The sequence below is a fragment of the Macadamia integrifolia genome, chromosome 4, assembly GCF_013358625.1.
Source record: "Macadamia integrifolia cultivar HAES 741 chromosome 4, SCU_Mint_v3, whole genome shotgun sequence".
In the NCBI taxonomy this organism is placed as follows: Eukaryota; Viridiplantae; Streptophyta; class Magnoliopsida; order Proteales; family Proteaceae; genus Macadamia; species Macadamia integrifolia.
Window position 1 is genome coordinate 25,520,842 of NC_056560.1, and position 22,826 is coordinate 25,543,667.

At 39.1% G+C, this 22,826-nt stretch overlaps 2 protein-coding genes across 2 annotated transcripts; one reads left to right on the forward strand and one right to left on the reverse strand.

Moving 5' to 3' along the window:
- The first annotated feature begins 586 nt into the window (after positions 1-586).
- On the forward strand, positions 587-2,587 carry LOC122076354 (probable leucine-rich repeat receptor-like protein kinase At1g35710). Its single transcript, XM_042641660.1, has one exon. It carries the CDS (start codon positions 587-589, stop codon positions 2,585-2,587), a length of 2,001 nt encoding a protein of 666 aa, XP_042497594.1.
- A 6,634-nt stretch (positions 2,588-9,221) lies between these two features.
- LOC122076355 (LRR receptor-like serine/threonine-protein kinase RGI5) lies at positions 9,222-10,701 on the reverse strand. The gene is made up of 3 exons (XM_042641661.1): positions 9,790-10,701; positions 9,602-9,682; positions 9,222-9,557 (listed from the first exon to the last, which is right to left on the reverse strand). Exons 1-3 carry the CDS (start codon positions 10,699-10,701, stop codon positions 9,222-9,224), a joined length of 1,329 nt encoding a protein of 442 aa, XP_042497595.1.
- Positions 10,702-22,826: the final 12,125 nt, after the last annotated feature.

The window sequence follows — 22,826 nt, forward strand, 5'->3', positions numbered from 1 at the left end:
TAGTATTGACACATTTTATGCATAATTTTTCTTTTACATATTATAGCAATGAATTTTGGATGCAAAATAAAGTAAAATTTAATAATTAAATACAGAATAATTTGAAGTTAAGATATAGTTACATGAGGGAATGATTACAAACATTTTTTTTTTCACTCTTAAGTTCTACTCTCCCTCTTAGTTCACTCTCTCACTTTCTATTTTGATTTTTACCAATTGTTTTGAAAGTTCCTCATCCTCTATTATGTTGGTTGATCGAGCATAGTTTGAATGTACTCCAACATGACTTAATAAGTGAGTGCAACAATTATTAGAGGTACTAAAACTCTTTCAACTTCGGAAATATTGATTCATAAGAACCCTCTTGCACCATAGTGGAGTGAATACAATTTTATGGATAATGACTGGTGGCACGTCAGGCACGACTCAACCCCACCATTAACACAACGATACAACATCCAACAACAAACACCACATGGGCAGGTATGGGTACGTCTCTTTATAAACATGGGCAAACTCTTAGCCTTCCCAGCCCTGTATTAGTCCCTTTATAAACATAGATTGGGATAAACTCCTCCAAGCCAAAATGGGCAGGTATGCGTATGTCTCACCCTTCCTCAGCTTCTTTTCCTTCTTTTCCTTCCTTCTCTTGTTCTACATTCCTGTGGCTCTGTCTCAACTCCCTGAAAACCAGAAGAATGCCATGAAGAAGCTCTCCATTTATCTCAATGAAGCAGACCCAAATCCATGTTCATGGAATGGAGTTAGTTGCGGCAACAGCAATCGATCCATCACCCATCTATCTTTTCCCTCTTCAGAACTCTATTACTCTGATTTTCTACCTGATTTGTGCCAAATTGATACTCTAGAGTCCATTGATGTGTCCAAAAATTCTTTGACTATCATCCCTGATGAGTTCATCAGAGACTGTGGACGGATTAATGGGCTTAACTACTTGAATTTCAGTCAGAACAGATTGTCTGGTTCTTTGCCTAATTTTAGTGGTTTTGGTGGGTTACAGTACTTGGATTTGTCTTTTAATTCATTAACTGGAAGTATTGAATCTCAACTGAATGGATTAGTTGGAATCAGAAGCTTGAATCTGAGCTTCAACCAGTTCATTGGCTCTATCCCTACCCAACTGGGTAAAGCCATGGCTTTGGAAGAGTTGGAGCTCTCGAACAACTTCTTCAAAGGTCAAATCCCTGAAAAGCTCATGAATTACACATCTCTTGTTCTGCTTAATCTCAGTAGTAATCATCTTTCTGGGTCTATTTCTGATAGGATAGGCCAGCTCTCCAATTTGGAGACCCTCCTCCTATCATCCAATAATCTTAGTGGAGGAATTCCTGAGAGTCTTTCAAGGATTAAGACACTCTCTAAGTTTGCTGCTTATCAGAATAGCTTTTCTGGCATAATTCCTTCTGGGATTTCACGATATCTGGGGATTTTGGACCCTAGTTACAACAAGTTAAGCGGTTCAATCCCATCAGACCTTCTGTCATCATCAACTTTGCAGTCTATTGATCTGTCTTATAATTCATTGGAAGGGCCGATTCCTTCCAAATTTTCGCAGAGCTTGATTAGGTTAAGACTTGGGTTCAATTCTCTTAATGGTACAATCACTTCTCTGGCCTATGAAACGCTTTCAAATTTGACTTATCTCGAGCTCAATAACAATAGATTCACCGGGTCTGTTCCTCCACAAGTGGGAACCTTTCAGAGTTTAGCTCTGTTGAATCTCGCTGAGAATGAGTTCTATGGTCCATTAACGAAAGAGTTGGGAAATCTTAATCAACTTCAGGTTATGAAGCTCCAATCCAACAGGTTTACAGGAGAAATTCCTCCACAATATTCACAACTACGGAAGCTGTCTATACTGAATATCGGCAGGAATTCATTGACCAGCTCGATCCCTTCTGAAATATCCAGCTTAGGGAATCTCACAATACTCGATTTACGTGATAACAGATTTGGTGGTTCAATACCCGATTCAATTGGGAACATGAAGTCGCTGATAGAACTCCAGCTGGGAAACAACAAATTGAGTGGGAGGATTCCTAGTATGCCTAGTAACTTGCAGATTGCTCTTAACCTCAGCATGAACCACTTTGCTGGGCATATCCCAGACACTCTGAGTGGATTGAATGCTTTAGAGGTTTTGGATCTCTCAAACAACAAATTTACAGGTGAAATCCCAGAGTTTCTAACTTCACTGCAAAGCCTTTCATTACTGTTGCTTTCGAACAATCCACTTTCGGGTACTGTTCCAAACCTCCAGCAGCCAGGGATTGTCATTGATACAAGTGGAACCAATGTTCTAATGCTAACAAAGGAAGAAGATCCACTGCCTAAGAAGAGTGACAATAGTGCATTATATTTCTACTCATCTTTTGCTCTTTCGTATCCTCTAGGATTTTGGGGTGCCAGTGCTCCTTTTATCTTCAACCGTAACTGGCGAAGAAGATACTTCAGATTTTTAGACATGTATATCCATATATGTTTAGCAAAGCTATCTGAAATTCAGATTCGTATGATGATTACTTTAAGAGCTAAATTTCAGTTTGTGAAAGCAAATTTCTGCTAGAGGTTTCTATAAAAATAAGTTTTTCCCTTTCCCATTTCTCCCTCCCCCCTCTGTTACCTCTCTTCTTTGGTTGTGGTTTGGGTGATTATTACTAAATTATTTCAGTGATTTTAACTTATATCTGAACAGGGTTACTAAATTACTGTGTTTAGCAGAGCTATCTGAAATTCAGATTCATATGATGATTACTTTGAAAGTCACTTTTTTTTAGTGTGAAATCTTTATTTCTCTTCCTCTTAAATATCCCTCGCAACCAAGCATAGCCTACGTTTTTTCAATATTATAATAACTTACATAAAATACCCACCATCCTTGCCTCTCTCCCTGGATACAGGTTATGATCTAAAGTTGATACAATTCAACACTCTCTCTCAAGTTGGAATATGAACATCATGAATGTCCAACTAGTGAAGGGTTTTTCGTAAGTAATATGACAATCAAGCTCAATATGTTATATTTGCTCATGGAAGATAGAATTTGCTGCAATATGTATGAATGTCTCATCGTCACTCCATAAATCCAGAGACTAAATGTAGCAGCCATAGTCATGTATGTAGTTTCAGCAGAAGTTCATCATGAAATAATTTACTATTTTTGTCTGATCCGATCTGAATACAGGTACCAATGCCGATAACTAAATCCTTGCTCAAACATCATGTTAAATATGAAAGTCAAGGAATGAAAAGAAAACAATGAGGAAATAAGTGATAGGGTGAGTAAGAGGAGGTGACTTTTTAAGGCACTCAATGAAGGGAGGAGAGTTCAACCCATGGCCTCCTAGGACACTTGCACTCTATTGTAGGATACAAATCAACTACAAAACTAGAATGATTGAGGTGATTCCGAGTTGAGTTGGCCAGGTCGGTGGTGGATGGTAGTTGAATATCCATATTACGGGTGTCAAGTAGTTGGGCTCGGTCAACCCTAACTGGCCTTGATCAATTTCACCTCTTGCATTGTGATCGTCTGTTTAATTAATCGGATTAAGTTAGGCAAGCATGGTCCTGTTTATAATTGGTCGGTCAGTCTCAAGCTTTGATCGGGCTGATGAACTGGTTTAATTCTAATTAGGCCCTAACAGGTCATGCCTAAAATTGGTCTTTAAAGTAAATTGTAGGAGAATGCCAATAAAATAGACCTTAGACGAGCCTCAAAAATCCTTAGAATATCATATCAAGTTAAGGGCATCAAATTGCCACTTTCATTTAAAAAATGGGATACCTAAAAATACTCATTAGTTGAAATCTTAGCAACTAAGAAATGCAAGAACTCGGGGTTTGGGCCTTGAGGTTAACCTAATCAGTCAATTAACCTGTTTAAAGCCCAATTACCCCTTGATTATCTTGAGCTCGATTATGAACCAGTAACCTACTGATCTAACAAAAACATATCCATGTATTGACCTATTGAAACCCAATTATCTAAATGGATGAGTACTATACATGATCTAAAATTGGTTGGGACCGATTAGACCCGATCAAAGCTGACCCACCCAACTGGTGGACACCCCCTAGTCACATGCGTTTCATCTTCCTACTCGTGGAAAACACAATGTTCATATAGAGATATGGATTTCCTCCCGTGTGGACCCCGTATTTGGGATCTTTATTTATTTATTTTCTTGGTAAAGTAACTTTGTTAAGAAAGGTGCAAAATGGGCTCTTTGACTATCCACGCGTATAAGGTTAGTCAAAGTCAAAGAAATTGTTGAAAGATAATGACCTCAAGTGTTCAACTCTGTGGTTCTTTTTTTAAATGCTTGAACGATCCCTACATCAAACCGGGTACATTTTTTGGTCCAGGTGGTTTGATCGTTCCTGTCCTTTTCTCCACCACGCCCAAATCAACATTAATCAGTAGGGGTCTCAGCCAAGGTTTTAAAATTTGGAATTGGATCAGCTGGATCCATTGATTTAAATTTTACTTCCGGTGAATCCGTACCGTAGTCCTAGGATTAGGGCAGAATCTGGTGGATTCTTGACTAACTCAGGCTGATCGGAATTCTAATTACACTATTTAAATAAAAAAAATTAAAAAATTAAAAAAATAATAAAAAATAAAAAATAAAGACCAGAGGATTGACATGGAGCCAGTATGAGATGGAATCTCTTGATTGAATTCCTCTGTGGCGTAGTTGGGCGTTTGACATGCATCCAATGGCTAAAAATGCTTAGGTACGGAGCCCAAGGCGGTCACGTAGCCCAAGGCATTTCTAGGTATTGGATGTGCGTCAGACGCCTGTTACACCACAGAGGAATTCAATCCAGAGATTTTGTCATTACAACAAATTTACATTTTTACTGTAGAAAGGGTTTGGCTAATGTTTTACACTGATATCTACCTATCTAACCCACCAACCATACTCCTTTATGTAAACTTGGAACCGTCATCATAAAACATTGACGGATTTGCATGCATACGTATAATGATACTATTATATCGTAAGAAGAATTTTGATTTAGAAATCCCATAAGACCATTAGAAGGCAAATAAGGGACAGGGTATTTCAGTTCCTCAATTTCAGAAAGAACCAAATATTGTAGAGGTTGGTTTTTTTTTGGGTGATGTATAAAACAGGTTAAAGAGTGAGGGAGATCAGGTTCAAAGAAATTTCAAAGCCCAAGGGAGGGGTTTTCGTAATCCTACCAAAGGTGTGGTTCCAATGCCTAACGCACTGGTAGTAACATTGGTTAGTAGAAGCAGGCATATGCCAGCATGTGTGTTCCTCCTCTAGAATTAGGTTGGCCGTTAGCCATACAGTGCTCCTAGAATAGATTAGCAAAAAAAAAAAAAAAAAAAAACCTCCTTCAAGAAAGTTTAGATGATTTGCAACATCTAGCCATCATTAACTACAATAAGATATAAGAAAAGTGTCATGAGAAATTAAAACTCTTTTCATTTGATCATTAAATGGAATTTTCTTCGATTAACATTAGCACAAGACAAGAATGGAAGTCCTGCTTTATAAGCTGACCTAACCTTTAGGTTTGATTTCATTTAATCCTTGAAAAACTAAAGTAAAGTAAACAAAATGATGAAAAAATAGGAGAACCAGAGCATGTCTAGCTGCTGAGAAGAAGACTCCAAATATGGCAAAATCCAAATTTCAACCCCAGCCCCCATGTTGGAGACTTTCTCAATCCTCAATGCCTTTAAATTTCTAACGACATGGAATTTTTCTCAAGAATGTGGGTCCCACTATAAAGCTAAGAATTTCTTTAAAAAAATATGCTAAAATCCCGGTCCAAATAATAATAATAATAATAATAATAATAAGAGGAAATTACACTCCCCTCACCTATATGTTTCATCTATTACACAACCCTTCCCTACCAAGTTTATAATTACAATCTTCTCCCTCCTAAGTTGTAGATTCTATCAACTGTACCCTGACCATGAGGGAGAAACCGTTAAGTGATGACTCATGATATAAAAATTCATTTTAAATCCCAAAATACCCTTGCCTTAACGTGAGATTACATGTTTACCCTTTTTTTCATCTTCTTCCTTAGGCGATTTTGATTTTGGGGTTTTGAAGCTCAAGTACAACGGTGAGGTTTTGGTCGGAGAGATCTTTGAGATGGGTGGGGAGCTTCGACGATAGGCCTGGAAGAAGCCATGGCTGTCAATAACCGGACGCATCTTCAAGGCTCCAAATAGAGGGAGTAGCATCCTAGTAGTTCTTAAGACATTCAATTCCGCCTTCTCTGGCAACCAAAAGCTTTAAAGCTTGGTCATCCGCCCACACCAAATTACCCAAACAATCGAGTTCTCTTGGGCCATAATAGTACCCGAACCAGCCACAATCAGCTTCAATGTTACCAAGTTAAAATAGCAAGAAGGGAAGATTGAGCAGTTAATGATCATTTTCCCAGTTAGTTACAGCACAGATCATTCAATTCAACTTAATTTCTCTTAATTGAATCAGGAATCGATGGAATCATTTTAGATTATGAGAGAAGAGAGAGAGAAAAAAAAAAGGAGAAAAATGCACACCAGAACACAAACTAGGGCGAAGGAAGAGAGAGAAAATGATTGAGAACGAAAGCCCGAGGAGTACCGGGATGGTGTTCTCCTCGATAAAATTCTGTTTGATTTCAGGAAATTTAGCTAGATTCCTGAGGACACCGGCCGCAACAGTTCAGAACTTGGCATCCCAACATGGAAGATCTCCAATAGAGAAGAAATCCGACCTCTAGAGTCTAGACCTAATTGCTATGGCGTTCTCCTTGGAAAAGCTAAGGGTTTGAAGAGAAATACATTCTTTCTCCTTGGCAAACCCACTTCCAGACTCAATTACCGAAGTAGGTGATTGAAGCAGAACCCCTTATGCAAGTAAAGCATGCTTGATACTATCCACCATAGAAAACCTAGAAATGGCGAAGAAGGCCTTCTCCTTCATATCGAGGCAGCTAGAATCAAGCAACCAAATGAGAACTAGAACTACACCTTGGGCGACGGCAATCAAGACATTCTTATCTTCCTCTTGTAGCAAGCCCAGCAAGGAATCCATGGTAGCACTCTTCGACTCGGGATTCCTGATCTACAAGCGAGTCCCTCTTCGAAGAAACAGTAAAAGAGGAACACAGGTACAATGTCTTGAAGAAAGGTAAAAAAAAAAAAAAGATTCCTTGTGGAGATAGGATAAAAATGTCATTTGACATGTAAATCTAACGGTGTTAACACTCCAGGAGACAGAAGTATTTACAAACTTTGCAAGAGGTCTGAATGTAATACCTGAAACATATAGGGGAGGGGAGTGTAATTTTCTCTAATAATAATAATAATATAATAGAATATTTTAAATTTCTTACGAAAAGAAGGGGAAGAATATTCTCTCACCACTCCAATGAAGATGAAGTCTTGATCCAAGTGATTTTGGCCTTGGGGGTTCTCGATTAATAAGGATAAGATTGCGAAACTATTTGAGGCTTTCCTAGCAAATCACTCTAATTCCGATACATCCATTTTCTTTGGTTCCTAAGCCTCTCTTTTTTTTTTTTCCAATGAAGCGAAAGATTTATTAATTAAGAAAGGTAAGATAAAACATTAATATCTAGGTGTGAAATCTATTGTTCATAGCCATTGTTGCTATACCATACATTAGGAAGACCAAATCGAAAACTTGAGACAAAAAAATAGGTATAGACATCTAGAAGTAGAGGTATTGAGCTCCAATGCCACGATTTGGTGCTCCTGTAAAAAATTAGTTCTTCTATCACCTAAGAATCATTTTAGATCTCTCATACTCTCCATCCTCCATCTTAAGGTTTGCTTCATCTCAAAGGGGGTATGCTCCGAGCATTGACCTCCAGAGTTTGTTCTAATGAGAGACATTTTCCTTTGTTTATAATGCAAGCAACCCATCCAACAATAATATTTCTATGGTCATTGACCGCCAAACATATCATTAATGTTGGCTTATGTTTGGTGTAAAAAGATTATAGAAGTTCTTATTAACATGCATAGTGTCCTGCGTTACCTTTCCCAACTGAGAGGGCCACTCTTGCACAAGATTAAAATCAAGTATGTTTCGCATACTAGCATCTTATGAGTCAAGCTAATAATAAGGGAAAAAACGATATTTAAAAAAAAAAAAAAAAAAAAGATATATTTAATTTGAGAGAGAAGAGGATCCACATATTTAATGAAGAAATTAAAGACCGTGAGGGAAGTATATATGCTGAAAGCCTGTACTTTTTCCCATGAAAAAAAAAATTAATATTCAGATAGAGATAACACTGTGAATTCACTTTAAATCTATGTTTCCTGCTCCAATTCCCTAGCTTGTGACCTCTTCTATCGTTCCAAAGAAACCCTAAAAAAATCCCAATTAAAAATAGAGAAAATGGTTTCACTGGGGGAGTATGGCCCTTGTGCCCAAACATGTGGGGAAATGAAATGGACGACTTGCCTTCCATGAAATAGAAAATGACACCTCTATTTATGCTTCCTCATGTGTTCCTATTGGTCTTTGTGCATGCGCAAGAATCGCACTCCCCTGGAGACACTTCTCTTTAGAAAAAAGAGAGAGGGTTCTCCTATACCAATGTGGGAGAAAACTGCATGCCACATCAATGGCTTTGTAGAAAATGGTATCATCCATATGGGTCCCACATTGTGATGTTTCTTTTCCCTAAAAATAAAAAGGGACAAATGAAAAAAGGAAAAACGTTGTGATGGATTCATAAAATCTATTTTCCTTCAAGTTTTTCTTTTAGGGGTACTATAACAAATAGGCAAAATTGCTTCACCCATGTTTTATGTTGTCGGTTCTTAGCCAAGAAAAGTAGGAGGGTTGGTGTATTGGGTTGGAATATCATTAAAAAAACTTTAGTCAGATCATTTTGCAATGATCATGGAACTTTATATTTTCGATCTTATGCTGGGGCTTTTCCTGCAAATGATGCATTGCGCTTTGAACCGGCTGTAGTGAATAGTGAGCAAGGGTTAGTTAGAGTTCTCCCTTTAAGTAACACATCACTTGGGTGCCCGATTGCTGTGACAAGTGGACAATGATTCCTGCATCATGGATCAGTACAGCTAAAGAAACTAATCAAATTGCAAAGGATTACATTAGCATTTTAGAATATAGGAACTTTAACAGAAGAGTTTCAATAATTTGGGAGAGTGATCATCGAGTGCAATATATATGGAAATTCAAGTGGTTCCTGCCGAGGTTGAGAGCAATCTGCAAGTTACTAGGCATGCTAGGAATCTTCCCACTCAAATTGTTGTTTCCCAGCTGGAGTTCTATCAGTGACTTCAAGTACCCAATTGAATTGGGTATTGAACCACCAAAACTGTTAGCACGTAAGTCCAGCCTTATGAGGTTCCCTAAGCTGGAAATTTCAGAAGGTATCGAACCAGTCAATGAATTCCTGCTGATATTCAGAATAGACAACTTCTGTAGTTGTGAAAATTGTGGAGGAATCTCTCCTGTAAGCCTGTTGGATTGGAGCTGCATAACCTGAAGTTGATGAAGATTTCCTAACTCTTCTGGCAATGCACAACCTGAAGTTGATGAAGATTTCCTAACTCTTCTGGCAATGGACCATAGAACTCATTCTGAGCAAGATTCAACAGAGCTAAACTCTGAAAGTTTCCCAGTTGTGGAGGAACAAACCCAGTGAAACTATTTTTATTGAGGTCAAGATAAATCAATTTTGAAAGAATTCCATAACCCAGAGAAGTGATGGTACCATTAAGAGAATTGCCCCAAGGATCAACCGAATCAAGCTTTGCGAAAACTTCGAGGGGATCGGCCCTTCCAATGAATTATAAGACAGATCAACAGACTGCAAAGTTGATGATGACAGAAGGTCGGATGGGATCGAACCATTTAAGTTGTTGTAACTAAGGTCCAAAATCCCCAGATATCTTGAAATCCCAGAAGGAATTACGCCAGAAAAGCTATTCTGATAAGCAGCAAACTGAGAGAGTGTCTTAATACTTGAAAGACTGTCAGGAATTCCTCCACTGAGATTATTGGTTGACAGAATAAGGATCTTCAACTTGCAGAGTTGTCCTATCCTATCAGAAACAGGCCCAGAAAGTTTATTACCACTGAGATCAATCAGAACTAGCGATGTGTAATTCATGAGCTCTTCAGGGATTTGATCTTGAAAAAAGTTGTTCTTGAGCTGCAACTCTTCCAAAACCATGGCTTTACCACGTTGGGAAGGGATTAAACCAGTGAACTGGTTGAAGCTCAGATTCAAGCTTCTGATTCCAACTGACCCATTTAGTTGAGAATCAATACTTTCAGTTAATGAATTATAGGACAAGTCCAAGTACTGTAACCCACCAAAACCACTAAAATTAGGCAAAGGACCAGACAATCTGTTCTGACTGAAATTCAAGTAATTGAGCTCATTAATCCGTCCAGAGTCTTTGATGAAATCACTAGGGATGGTTGTCAAAAAAATTCTGGAGAAATCAAGGTACTCTAAAGTATCAATTTGGCACAAATCAGTTAGAAAATCAGAATTATAGAGTTTCGAAGAGGGAAAAGAGAGACGGATGATGGATCGATTGTTGTTGCTGCAAGTGACTCCTCTCCATGAACATGGATTTGAGTCATCTTCGTAAAGATAAGTGGAGCGCTTTTTCATGGCGTCCTTCTGGGTTTGGGGGAGTTGAGACAGCACCACACGAATGAAGAACAAAAGAATGAAGGAAAAGGAGAAGAAAATGAAGCAGAGGAAGGGTGAGATATACACATACCTACCCATTTTGGCTTGGAGATAGTAACAGAGAGCAGGGAAGGCTAAGAGCTTGGAGCGAAGAACAGAGTGAAGTGGAAGATGGGATTTTGTGGTGTTTGTTATTGCCTGTTGGATTCTCTATTAATAGTGAGACACCAGAAAATTAGACCAATAGGTCCAATCACAGAGGAGCGAGCGTTTGGTCGAGGTTTTCCCGTGATTCAATGGAAGTGAATCGTTTTTTGGATGAAGGTTGGAGAGTTCAGTGGGTTAGGAATCGTCCGTACTTGCAAGGAAAGCCCCAAACCTCTCCTTCTACAACGGCTGAGACAAATTTTGAAAATGTTGAAGACGGTTGATTTGGGGCTTTTTACAATGAAGGGTAAACCAGTAAGTTTGCAATGTCGTTGTTCAAGAAATATCAACCATGCCATGTCACCACTTAAGTAACAAAATAGGGATGTACTAGATATTTCCAGAAGACAAGGTGGTATAAGAAAATTTAAATATATATAATTTAAATAAAAAATATGGTATAAGAAAATTTTCCTATTTAAAAATAAGAATCATAACTCCATAGAAAGTAATCCGATAGAATGATAGGACCAAACACCACCTAAGGGTATTAGTTTGGGACCAGAATGGAAAACAATCTCAGAATCGTCTTGCTAAAACTAAATATCTGACCGTTCTATTAATAAATAGGATAGTATTGGAAAATGATTTTGGTACCAAATAATTACTGGCTCTGGAATGGTTTTGGGATGGGATTCCCAATGGTATCAACACTGAAATACCAATTAACTATTGGACGAAATCAGAACTGCTTGCTGTTTTAAATGGGTATACTTCATGTTATTATATTCAAGTTTATGGCTAAAGTTTGATGTATTTGGGTGGCTTTTTCATTTAGGGGAAATTAGTTAGATCCACTAGATAAGATAATTTATTATAAAATAAGAATGTTCAAATTTAATTTACATTCACTAGTTTTAAGTTTAAAAATATTTACTTAATTCCCAAAATTAGTTATTGTTCATAAGACCTAGGGGTGTCAATTCTTAAACCGAACCGGTAAAACTGGCCGGACCGAATCGATAACAACACGGACCGAACCGAACCAAAGCCTTATTGGTTCAGTTCGGTTTCAAATATTGCAACCCCAAAACCAAATCAAACCGCACCGAAAACCGGATGAACCCGAAACCAAACCGAAACCGGCTCAAAACCTGGATCGAAACCGAAACCAAACTGGTAAGAAATCGAAACACTCCAAAATTCATTAAAAAAATCAAAATTTGTATAGTTTTGTATATATTTGTATGGAAAGTCAAATCCAAATTAGACCAAAAACCAAAACCAACCCGGTTACAAATCGATTTAAGAAACCGAAGTTCAACAGTTCAGCATTTGGTTGTTTCCTAATGGCTCCATACCAGTTTAAAAAACCGATCCAAACCGAAATGAACCTGATAAATCCAAACCGGTACCAATCCGAACCCAAACCGCACCAAAGCCAACACTGGACCAAAACCGATAAATCCTTAATGGGTCGGTTTCGGTCAGTTCCAAAGTCACAGCGAAACCGGTGGAACCGGACCGAAACCGCACCAACCCGGACCGTTGACACCCCTAGACCCAAGAAAAAATAAAAGCAAAATCCCTAAAGTAACCCTAACCTTACCACTCATATCTGTTGAGGTGAAATCACATTAGTATTGTGTCTTGGAAACCAAGGCGATGACTAAAAGTATTTACTCCAATGCAACAGCATTGATGGTAATCATACCTCTCCTAATTAGATGTTTATTTCACGTTGAAAGTTATGGTGTTAAGAGTACTTGACCTAGTGATTCTGAATTAATAGTCAAAGAGGCAATAGGATTGGTCGCTTCTGGAGTTTGAATTCTCATCAAATATAAGGAAATAATCAGTACTTTTCATCGCCCATATCTACATAGAACTGTAACTATTAATTTTCCTCTAATTTACTGATTTTATCTTCCCAATTTTAACACGGTAAAAGTCTGTACTCCACTGGAGAACTTTAGAGATTTCTTGTATCTCTTGGAAGGCTGGTTTGAGCTAAATGTAAGAGCCGGGATTATAGATGGTGTATGCAATAAGCAACAAGACCTAGTTACTTAATTTAAGAATTAATTTTAAATTACTGCTAATTGTAGAATGATCCAAATGAAGGCGCTTGGCTTATTCTGTTTGGCCTAAACATAATCTTGATCACCCTGGACAAGTCTCCAACTACACGACATACTGATAATCGTCATGCTCGTCCTATTTTATCTTCTCTTACATTTCTGATTTGCTGGCTTCGCAAGATTCAAGCGAGAGGAGACCCTTTCAATGAGGGACGTGGGGAGCCATACATGGGACCTACCTTCCAATACTGGTTATTTGCAGTAAAATATTTCTTCAGTATAATTATGATTACCATCAATGCTGCTGCATTGGAACAAATACCTTTGGTATCATGTTGGTTTCCAGGATACAATACTAATGTGATTTTTCACTTCACGTTATGAGTGATAAGTAAGGTTAGAATTATTTTAGAGAGTTTGCTTTTTTTTTTTTTTTTTGGATCCCATGAATAATAACTAACTTTGGGAAATAAATAAATATTTTTAAACTTGAAACTAATGAATATAAAATAAATTTTAGACCTTCTCATTTTGTAATAAATTATCTTATCTAATGGATCTAGATAATTTCCCCTTCTTTTTTGGACCTTAAGTTCTGTTACTATAAACTTGTTTGGTGATGGTATTAAAACCATAACGGGTTTTATTTCTTTAGTCATCACTAATTCTTAGTTTTTATTTCAATAAGCTTACATGTGATCTTAGAGAGTAACATCCAAGGATTAAAGTATCGGTATCGGTCGCCATATCGGTCAGTCAAAATTAAGATATGTATCGGAGGGTATCGTATCGTATCGGAGATACACTAAGATACGCTAAAGATACGCACATAAATGGATAGGGAACACATTTTTATACACTTTTGCATAAAAAAACAGTTAAAAAAAGCTATATATAACATGTAGAATGCATAAATACTTAAGTAGAGGGTATCGTATTGATAGACAAATATATTGAGTTGAAAATGTTCAAAATGATGAGGTTTGAGCTTCTTACAGTTTTTTCTTTCCTACTCAAAGGGTAACCAGCCTTAAGTTTGTACAAGTGAGTATGTAGCCTAGTACAGTACAGATTGAAACCACATCCCTTGCCTATGTAGACTAGTACTCTCCATTATTACCAAAAAATGTAACTAGGCAAGGGATGTAACTAGGGTTGCTGGATCCGGCTCCTCTCCTTAGCGCCCATTGCCTAGGTCTTGCCCATAGCTATCTAAACGAGCACCATGTGGCAAGGCAATGATCCAATGATTCTTAACGCCTTGTTCTTGGAAGCCTTTGTCAGCACCTCGATTTTTGTGCCTTTCTCAAACCGTTGGATCATCTCACCACGCGGTGCTCACCCAGTTAACTATGGGCTATCTGGGCAATGGGTGCTAAGAAGAGCCAAATCCAGGTTTGCTTCCTTAAATATCCAACATAGGCAAGGGATGTAACTAGGGTTGCTTTCTTTTTTGGTAATAACGGAGCGTTAGTTTTGATGTACACCATCCTTAACTATCGTATGTTGGAATTTTTTTTTTTTCCTTTTTAATGGCACAAAATAAGTAAAAGCAATCTGAAGGTGTAGCTCAGTTGGCACTTGATCATATGCCTCTAGGGTCACTACCACAAGGTTCAATAGTTTTCATGGTTACATATCATTTTTGAATCATTCACTTCCACAATGTTTGTAAGGTTAAAGTTGAAAAAAGTGAGTAAAAATTCAAGAACTTACTATTCAAATATTTCAACTTTCAAGTTCAAGCCTTCAAGGTTCTTCTTGGACTATGTTTTTCTCTTTCTTTGAACCATTCACTTCCACAATGTTTCTTTCAATCTACCATTTGAGTCTCCAAAAAGGTGTGTGAATCAAAAGGGAAGAAAGAAGAAAAATATAGAAAACTGTTGGTGAGAGTTTGAAGTGTTTGTTTCAAACAACAAAAGGCACATTCACACTTAAGTAGCCGTATTGTACCGATACGGTACGATACGGCTCGATACTGCACGATACATTCGATACGTACCGATACGGTACCGATACTCTCGGGAATTTTCATATTTTCAAAAGTTCGTATCGCAGAGTATCGTACATATTGGTACCGATACGGTACGATACGATACGTACGATACGTCGGTACACAAAAGATGGCCCAAAATTCCCCGTAGCGTATCAGTATGTATCGTGCAGATGCCTACCGATACGGATACGTATCGGCCGGTACGGCATGAAACCATGGTCATAATGCACACAGCCTTACCCCCGCTTTGTGGAGAGGTTGTTTCCTGACTCGAACCAGCAACCACTAGGTCACAATGGAGCAAACTTACCATTGCGCATAGGTTCGTCCTCACGAAATATATCATAAATACTATATTACAGCTGCAAGGGTTCCTGCAGTAATAAAAGAAGTTTAGAATTCTAGGTTTTAAGAGATACTATAATTTATAATTAGAGTAGAATTTATTTCTTAAATTATCAATTAATTTACAATTTTGAATAGGACTGTAATCCAATGATTTAGGCACACTTTTATTATTGAAAATTTATCAACAAAAAAGGGCATACCCAGTGCACAAGGAGTTAGAAATAAGGACTAGGGTTAGAGATGAGGGAAGAAGAGAGAAGAGGGAAGGAAGATGAGGGAGAAACGATGGAAGAAGAAGAAGGAGAGAACGAGAGCAAAACGTGAGTGAGATTCCTTCTCACCTCACCTATATTAGATTCAAATAGTACTTTGGGGAATTACATATTCCTCCCTAAGGGAGTGAAAGAGAAATAAAAGAAAAAACATAAAGTAGTTCCTAATGTACCCTTAATACATATATTCTAACACTCCCCCTCAAGCTGCAGAATAAATGTCATACATTCCCAGCTTACATAAGAGGGTACTAAACTGGTGAGGGATGAGTCCTTTGGTGAAGATGTCTGTCAATTGGTCACCTGTCCTCACAAAGGGAGTGCAGATATTACCGGAATCAATCTTCTCTTTGATGAAATGCCGGTCTACTTCAATGTGCTTTGTTCTATCATGTTGCACTAGGTTGTGAGCAATGCTTATTGCTGCCTTGTTGTCACAGTAGAGTCTCATAGGTCCCTCAGTGTCATACCCCAACTCAAGAACTAACCAACGCAGCCAAGTGAGCTCACAAACAGCATGAGTCATTGCTCTGTACTCAGCCTCTGCACTGGTTCTAGCTACAACCGGTTGTTTCTTGCTTCTCCATGTGATCAGGTTACCACCCACAAATGTGCAATAACCAGATGTATATCTCCTATCAAAAATGGATCCAGCCCAATCAGCATTTGAATAGCCTTCTATCCTCAAGTGATTGTTCCTGGCATACAAAAGGCCCTTTTCCTGGAGAGGACTTCAAGTATCTAAGGATACAGTACACAACATCCAAGTACCCACTCTTGGGTGCATGCATTAATTGACTCACTACTCCCACTACATAAGAAATGTTTGGGCGAGTCAAAGGCAGATAAATCAACTTCCCCACTAGCCTCTGGTATTTCCCTACATTAACAAGAGAAGGGCCATAATCCTCTCCAAGCTTATGATTCTGCTCAATAGGAGAACATGCCGGTTTACAACCCACCATTCCTGTTTCCTTCAATAGATCTAGGACAAATTCTCTCTGGCAAACATTGATTCCCTTCTTAGACCTTGACACTTCAATACCCAAGAAATATTTCAAGTGTCCTAGATCCTTGATCTCAAACTGTTTGGCCAGATAAGCTTAATCTCCTCATTGTCACCTCCAGTTACCACAATGTCATCAACATACACAATCAATCTGTGATAGTGCCATCACCTCTCCGAGTAAATAATGTGTGGTCTGCTTGGCTCTGGGAATATCCATTTTTCAGGATGGCCTATCGGAACCTCTCAACCCAAGCCTTTGGTAACTGCTTCAGGCCATAAAGTGTCTTCTTTAGGAGACACCTTACCATCAGTTGCCGGAAACTTAAAGCCAGGAGGGGGATGCATATACACTTCATCCTCTAAATCTCCATGGAGAAAGGCATTCTTCACATCCAATTGATATAATGGCCAATCTCTATTTGCTGCCACAGATAAAAGAACTCTTATAAAGTTATGTTTGGCCATAGGAGCAAAGGTCTCCTGATAGTCAATTCGATATCCCTAACTGTACCCTTTGGCTACCAATTTTGCCTTGTACCTCTCAATAGCACTATCTAATCGGTACTTGATCGTATAGACCCATCTGCATCCAACTGGGATTCTCCCCCTGGGAAGGTCAACCAGTTTCTAGGTACAGTTCTTCTCAAAAGCCATCATTTCCTCTGACATGGCTTGTTTCCACTTAGGGTCTAACATAACCTCAATAACAGTTTTGGGAATGGAAGCAGAGGAAAGAGCAGCTGTAAAAGCAACACCTACAGGGGAAAGAGCATCATAAGAAACAAACTGGGCTATAGGATTAGTAAAAGCTCTCTTATCCTTATGAACAGCAATAGGAAGATCCAACTCCAAATGAGGAGAGGAGATGTTACCTGACTCAGGAATGGGAAGTTCAGGATGTGGATCCAAAGAGGACTCTTGGCAGGTCTTCTTTGTCCTACTTGTATACACAATAACAGGCGCCTTTTCTGTACAAGGCTCCTCCACAGTAGCAACAAACCACCTCTTTGTGTTTACCAATATCAAAGGAGAAAAGAGTAAAAAGCAATGGGGTAAGAAATGGAATGGCATTAGCAGCTTTTCCACTTTCATTTCCATTCTCCCCCTGAAGAGGATGCTAATGAGGTGCAAAGTAAGGGACAGACTCAAGAAATGTGACATCTTTGGAAAGAAATCGCCTGCGAGATGAAAGGTCATAACACTTGTAGCCTTTGGTGGTGGAAGAATACCCAAGGAAGAGGCATTTTAAAGCCTTTGGATTGAATTTGGTACGGGAGGATTTGTTAACATACACATAACAAACACAACAAAACACCTTTAGAGGAAGGGTAAAAGCAGGAGACTAAGGAGACAAGAGTGCAATTGGGTTTTAAGACCCAAGAATTTTGGTAGACATGCGATTAATGAGGAAAGTTGCAGCAAGAACAGCTTCAGACCAAAAAGTTTTAGGCACATGCATACCAAACAAAAGACTTCGACCAACTTCTAATAAATGGCAATTTTTCCTCTCAACTACCCCATTCTATTGGAGTGTATCAACACAAGCAAGCTGATGGATAATACCATTGTCAGTAAAAAGTCTTGCAGACCACCATACATGTACTCCCCCCTTTTATAGAAATTTTTTAAGGCATCATAAACATCACTCTTATGCTTCATAAGAATGGTCCAAGTACAACGAGAAAAATCATCAACAAAAGAAACAAAATAACGATGGCTAAAGAGGGAGTTAGTGGGATAAGGTCCCCAAACATCAGTATGCAAAATGTGAAAAGGAGCAACAGATCTATTACCATGATAAGGATAATATGAACAACAATGTTTAGCAAAAGTACATAGTTCACAATGAAATACATGAGAAGAACAAAAAGATGTAAACAAGTGAGGTAACTGGTTCCTCATAACAATAAAAGAGGGATGTCCCAAACGCTAATGCCAAAGCATCACAGAGTCTATAGAACTAGCATCACTACGGCCACATGCATAGGACTATGGTGTAGTAAAAAAAGGTAACTGCGACTCAAGATGATATAGGCCGCCCTCCTCACGTCCACTGCCAATAATCCTCTTCGTCACCAAATCATGAAAGAGGCAATAAGAGGGAAAAAATGTGATACAACAATTCAAGGTTTTAGTTAAAGTGCTCACAGAAAATAGATTCAGGGTAAGGTTAGGAACATGAAAGACAGAAAAAAGTGAAATGGAAGAGGTGACAGGGATACTGCCTTTACCAAAGATAAAAGAGAAGGTACCATCAGCTACCCAAATCTTATCCTTAGAGAACAAATGAAGTAGGAGTCATAGTAATGGGACGTACCAGTCATTTGGTCAGTGGCACCAGAGTCAATAACACGACGGAGCTGTGGAAGGTGCAGTGGTGGTGACATGCATAGCGGAAGCTGAGGTATCCTGTGAGGTAGATAGGCCATCAAGCTGAGACATAAACCTGCTAAGCACTACAATATCATCCCTAGAGTAGCTGATATCTACCTGTAAGGAGTCTCTAGTATCAGTCTCTGTCATAGTAGCATGGGTTGTAGCCCCTCCTCTACGACCACCACGTGTGCCAGTAGATCCACCACGTGTACTAGGATGGCCATAAAGAACCCAACACCTATCTCGAGTATGTCCAGGTTTTCCACAATGATTACACTGTCGTCTATCCCTGTCATCTCCACGGGAGGTCCCTTGACCTTGGCCGCCTCCACACCATTCTCTGTGAGAAGTGGAGGAAAGAGCAGAACGCTCAAGTGAAGGTGTAGAATCCATGGCACCTCTACTGGTTTCCTCACTCAGGAGGTAGTTACACACCTCATCAAGTGTAGATAGGGGTGACCAGCCCAAAATCTATATCCGGATCTACTCATATTCTGAATTCAGCCCACCTAGAAATATCAGAACATGCTCTTTTTCAAGAGATCTATAGACCTTGGCTTCAACATCGGGATTGGTCAAATGAAGATCTCGGTAATGGTCATACTCCTCCCAGAGTCTTATAACAGTGTTATAGTAGTCAGAAATGGACTTAGTCCCTTGCTTCATGGAGAGTGCCTGTTGAAGAAGCTGGTAGACCTTCACAGAATCACCTACCCTGTCATAGGTCCTAGAGACACTATCCTAAATATCCTTGGCAGTTTCCTTATAAATCTCCTATCTATCTCAGTTTTCATAGAGAAGAGTAGCCAAATCATAATAGTAGAGTTTGCAGTCTCCCATTTCTAGTATCCCGGGTCTGCGGTAACAGGAGCCTTGATAGCCCCAGTAATATATCCTAGCTTCCCTCCACTCCGCAGGGACAACTTCACAGAGTGTGACCAATCCAAGTAGTTGGTACTATCCAACTTCACAAGAGAAAAGAGGTTCCGTGAGATGATACATAATGTTAGGATACTCCTCAAACAACGTCAATGCCAATGGAGATCCAAACCAAGAGGGGATGCACAAGTCCCAAATATTCTCTTCTCAGAACCCAAAAAAAAATTCCCAATGACTAGTAAACCATGGAAATTTGATGAAGGAACAAAAGAGGCCACTTACAACGATGGGGCTTCATCCACAAGTGCATACAATCATCATAGAAAATAGCATATCCACCAAATTAAACAAAAAAAATTCACTACCAGCCATTTTTTTATCCAAAAAAGGGCCAAACCAGAAAAACGTTGATACCTGGCAACAGGCAAAGAAATGAGTTGTGTTCCCACAACACAACTATTCAGCAAATAAGGCTTGGAGGGGTCATACAAGACCCTTGGGCGATCTGTCCAGCTAGGCCTCCTCAAACAATGTCGGAGGAGAGAGAAAGAGGCATTTGAAGCTCTGGCTGGCGGTAAGGCTAGGGAGACTTTTTCTTCTCCATGTGAGCTTCAATCAGTTCAAGTAGCCTTCAAATCTCCCTCCAAATGTCTTTGTATACTCAATTGGGTCATTTTGTATACTTTTCTTTACATAGTATAGCCTCTAATGGAACCCCTTTTTTTCTAGGGTTCCAAGGGAGACTCAAAGAATGGAACTAGAGGACTTAGTCGACTCTCAAACCCTTGTACAATGCTCTGATACCAAGTTAGAAATAAGGACTAGGGTTAGAGAGGAGGGAAGAAGAGAGAAGAGGGAAGGAAGATGAGGGAGAAACGATGGAAGAAGGAGAGAATGGGAGCAAAACGTGAGTGAGATTCCTTCTCACCTCACCTATATTAGATTCCAATAGTACTTTAGGGAATTACATATTCCTCCCTAAGGGAGGTGAAAGAGAAATAAAAGAAATAACATAAAAGGACAACTTAACATAAAGTAGTTTCTAATGTACCCCTAATACATATATTCTAACACAAGGCTCCTACCACTGTGAGGTCTAGGGAGGATCATAATGTACATAGCCTTACCCCACTTCGAGCAGAGGCCGTTTACTGACTCGAACCCATGACCACGGAGCAAACTTACCGTTGCACCGAGGTCCACCTGCTGAAAATTTGATCAACTATAATTCGAATTTTGAGAGCAAGAAGCCGCTGTTGTAAAACCCTATGAATCTTCCTCTTTCTTATTCATCCCCCCCTTTTATGATGAGCAAGGAAGGACCTATGAATCTTCTTCTACTTTCTTAAGTAATCTACCATTTATTCTTTGCCATCTTCTTTCTCACTGTTGCATACTCTAGTTTTTTTCGCTACAATCCTACTTGGTGCTTATGTTACTGTTCACAGTATTATTCACAATCCCGTTAAATATCAGAATTAATTTCTCTCATATTTTCAATTTTCTCACACCCTAGCATCAATTTCTCTGAACATAAATCTTATCCAAAACCCTGGTTTATCTTCTATTACTCTCTTCTTTGTTGATATCTAAATCTATCTATAACTAAAATCTCTTTGCTCCATACCAAAAGACTTTTCCCACCACCTTTTCTTATAGCACAGCCCTAGAAATCTTAAACCATAGGCTCAACTACATTGGTGCTCATACCATGAGTCTTGTAACCATGTAATCGTGTTCTTACTATTTTCTCTAGAGCTATAATGCAAATTTTCCAAAATATGTTGGGGTTGCACGCGGTAGGAAGAACAGAAAAAATAATAATCCCACATCGGAAGTGGGGAGCCCAATGTGGAGACTTATAAGTTCTTGGGCAACCTCTCCTAAACATCTAGCTTTTGAGGATGAGTTCTACCCAAGTCCCTAACAAGAGGTATCAGAGGGAGGTTCGGTAGATCGTTGTAGTGTGTGCATGGAGATCTGTGAAAAGGTGAATGCGCATAGAGAGCGGAAGAAGGTATCTTTTTTTTTTTTTTTTTTTACTGTAGTGCACAGATTTGGTTCTTCTTTCTAGACGAATTGTGGAATCCACAAAAGGTGAGAAAATCGTGGATCAAGTAATGAAGGACATCAATGCAGTGCCAATTGTTGACCATCATGTAGGGGTGTCAATTCGTGGCCCGACCCAACTAAACTGATCAGGACCAACCGTTTATAGATCGGCCCATCCTGGACCTTTTATTAAACATGTTGGGCTTGAGCCCGGCCCATTTACAAACAGTTAGTCTCAGTCCTGCTACTTGGACCGTCGGGCGCCCGACCGAGACCGACTGAATAACACCCGACCGAGACCGGCCTATTGTGCACCGGCCTGGCCCGACCCTTTAATGATTTTAGAACACCTATTTTACCCCCCAAATTAAAGAGTAAAAACTAAAAAGTAAAGACATGTTCACATTTTAAATAATGGTTATATTTGGTATCGTTTATTGATTTATTGTCATTTTTTTGAACTTACATGAGTGGGTTGGAATATAAGAGCACATTTTAAAGAGGACCCATTTAAAAACCTGTTAAAGCACGTTTAACATTAAACATGTCCAGAGCCCAGTTAAGGCCCAACTAAAGCCCCATTAAGGTAGCCCGATTATAGCTCGAGGCCGATCAACCGAATATAAAGCGTACCATGCCCTAAATAACTAAGTCCGATTAGTTAAATGGGCGGACATGGTGCAGCCTTTGAAAGTCTTCAACCCCGATTAAGCCCGACCGAAACTGGACCTGCCCGACCGGTTGACACCCCTACCATCATGAGTTCGTTCTTCCCCATAATTTTCCAGACTTGAATGCACCTCCACAGCTTCACATCTTGGATTTTGTTTGCAATGCAAACAACGAGCAATTCACACCCTAATGTAGGACTAAGTTTGAAAACTCAAACTAATCCAACTACAGGAACTTTTAGTCAAAAGAACAACCACTAAGCACCCCAA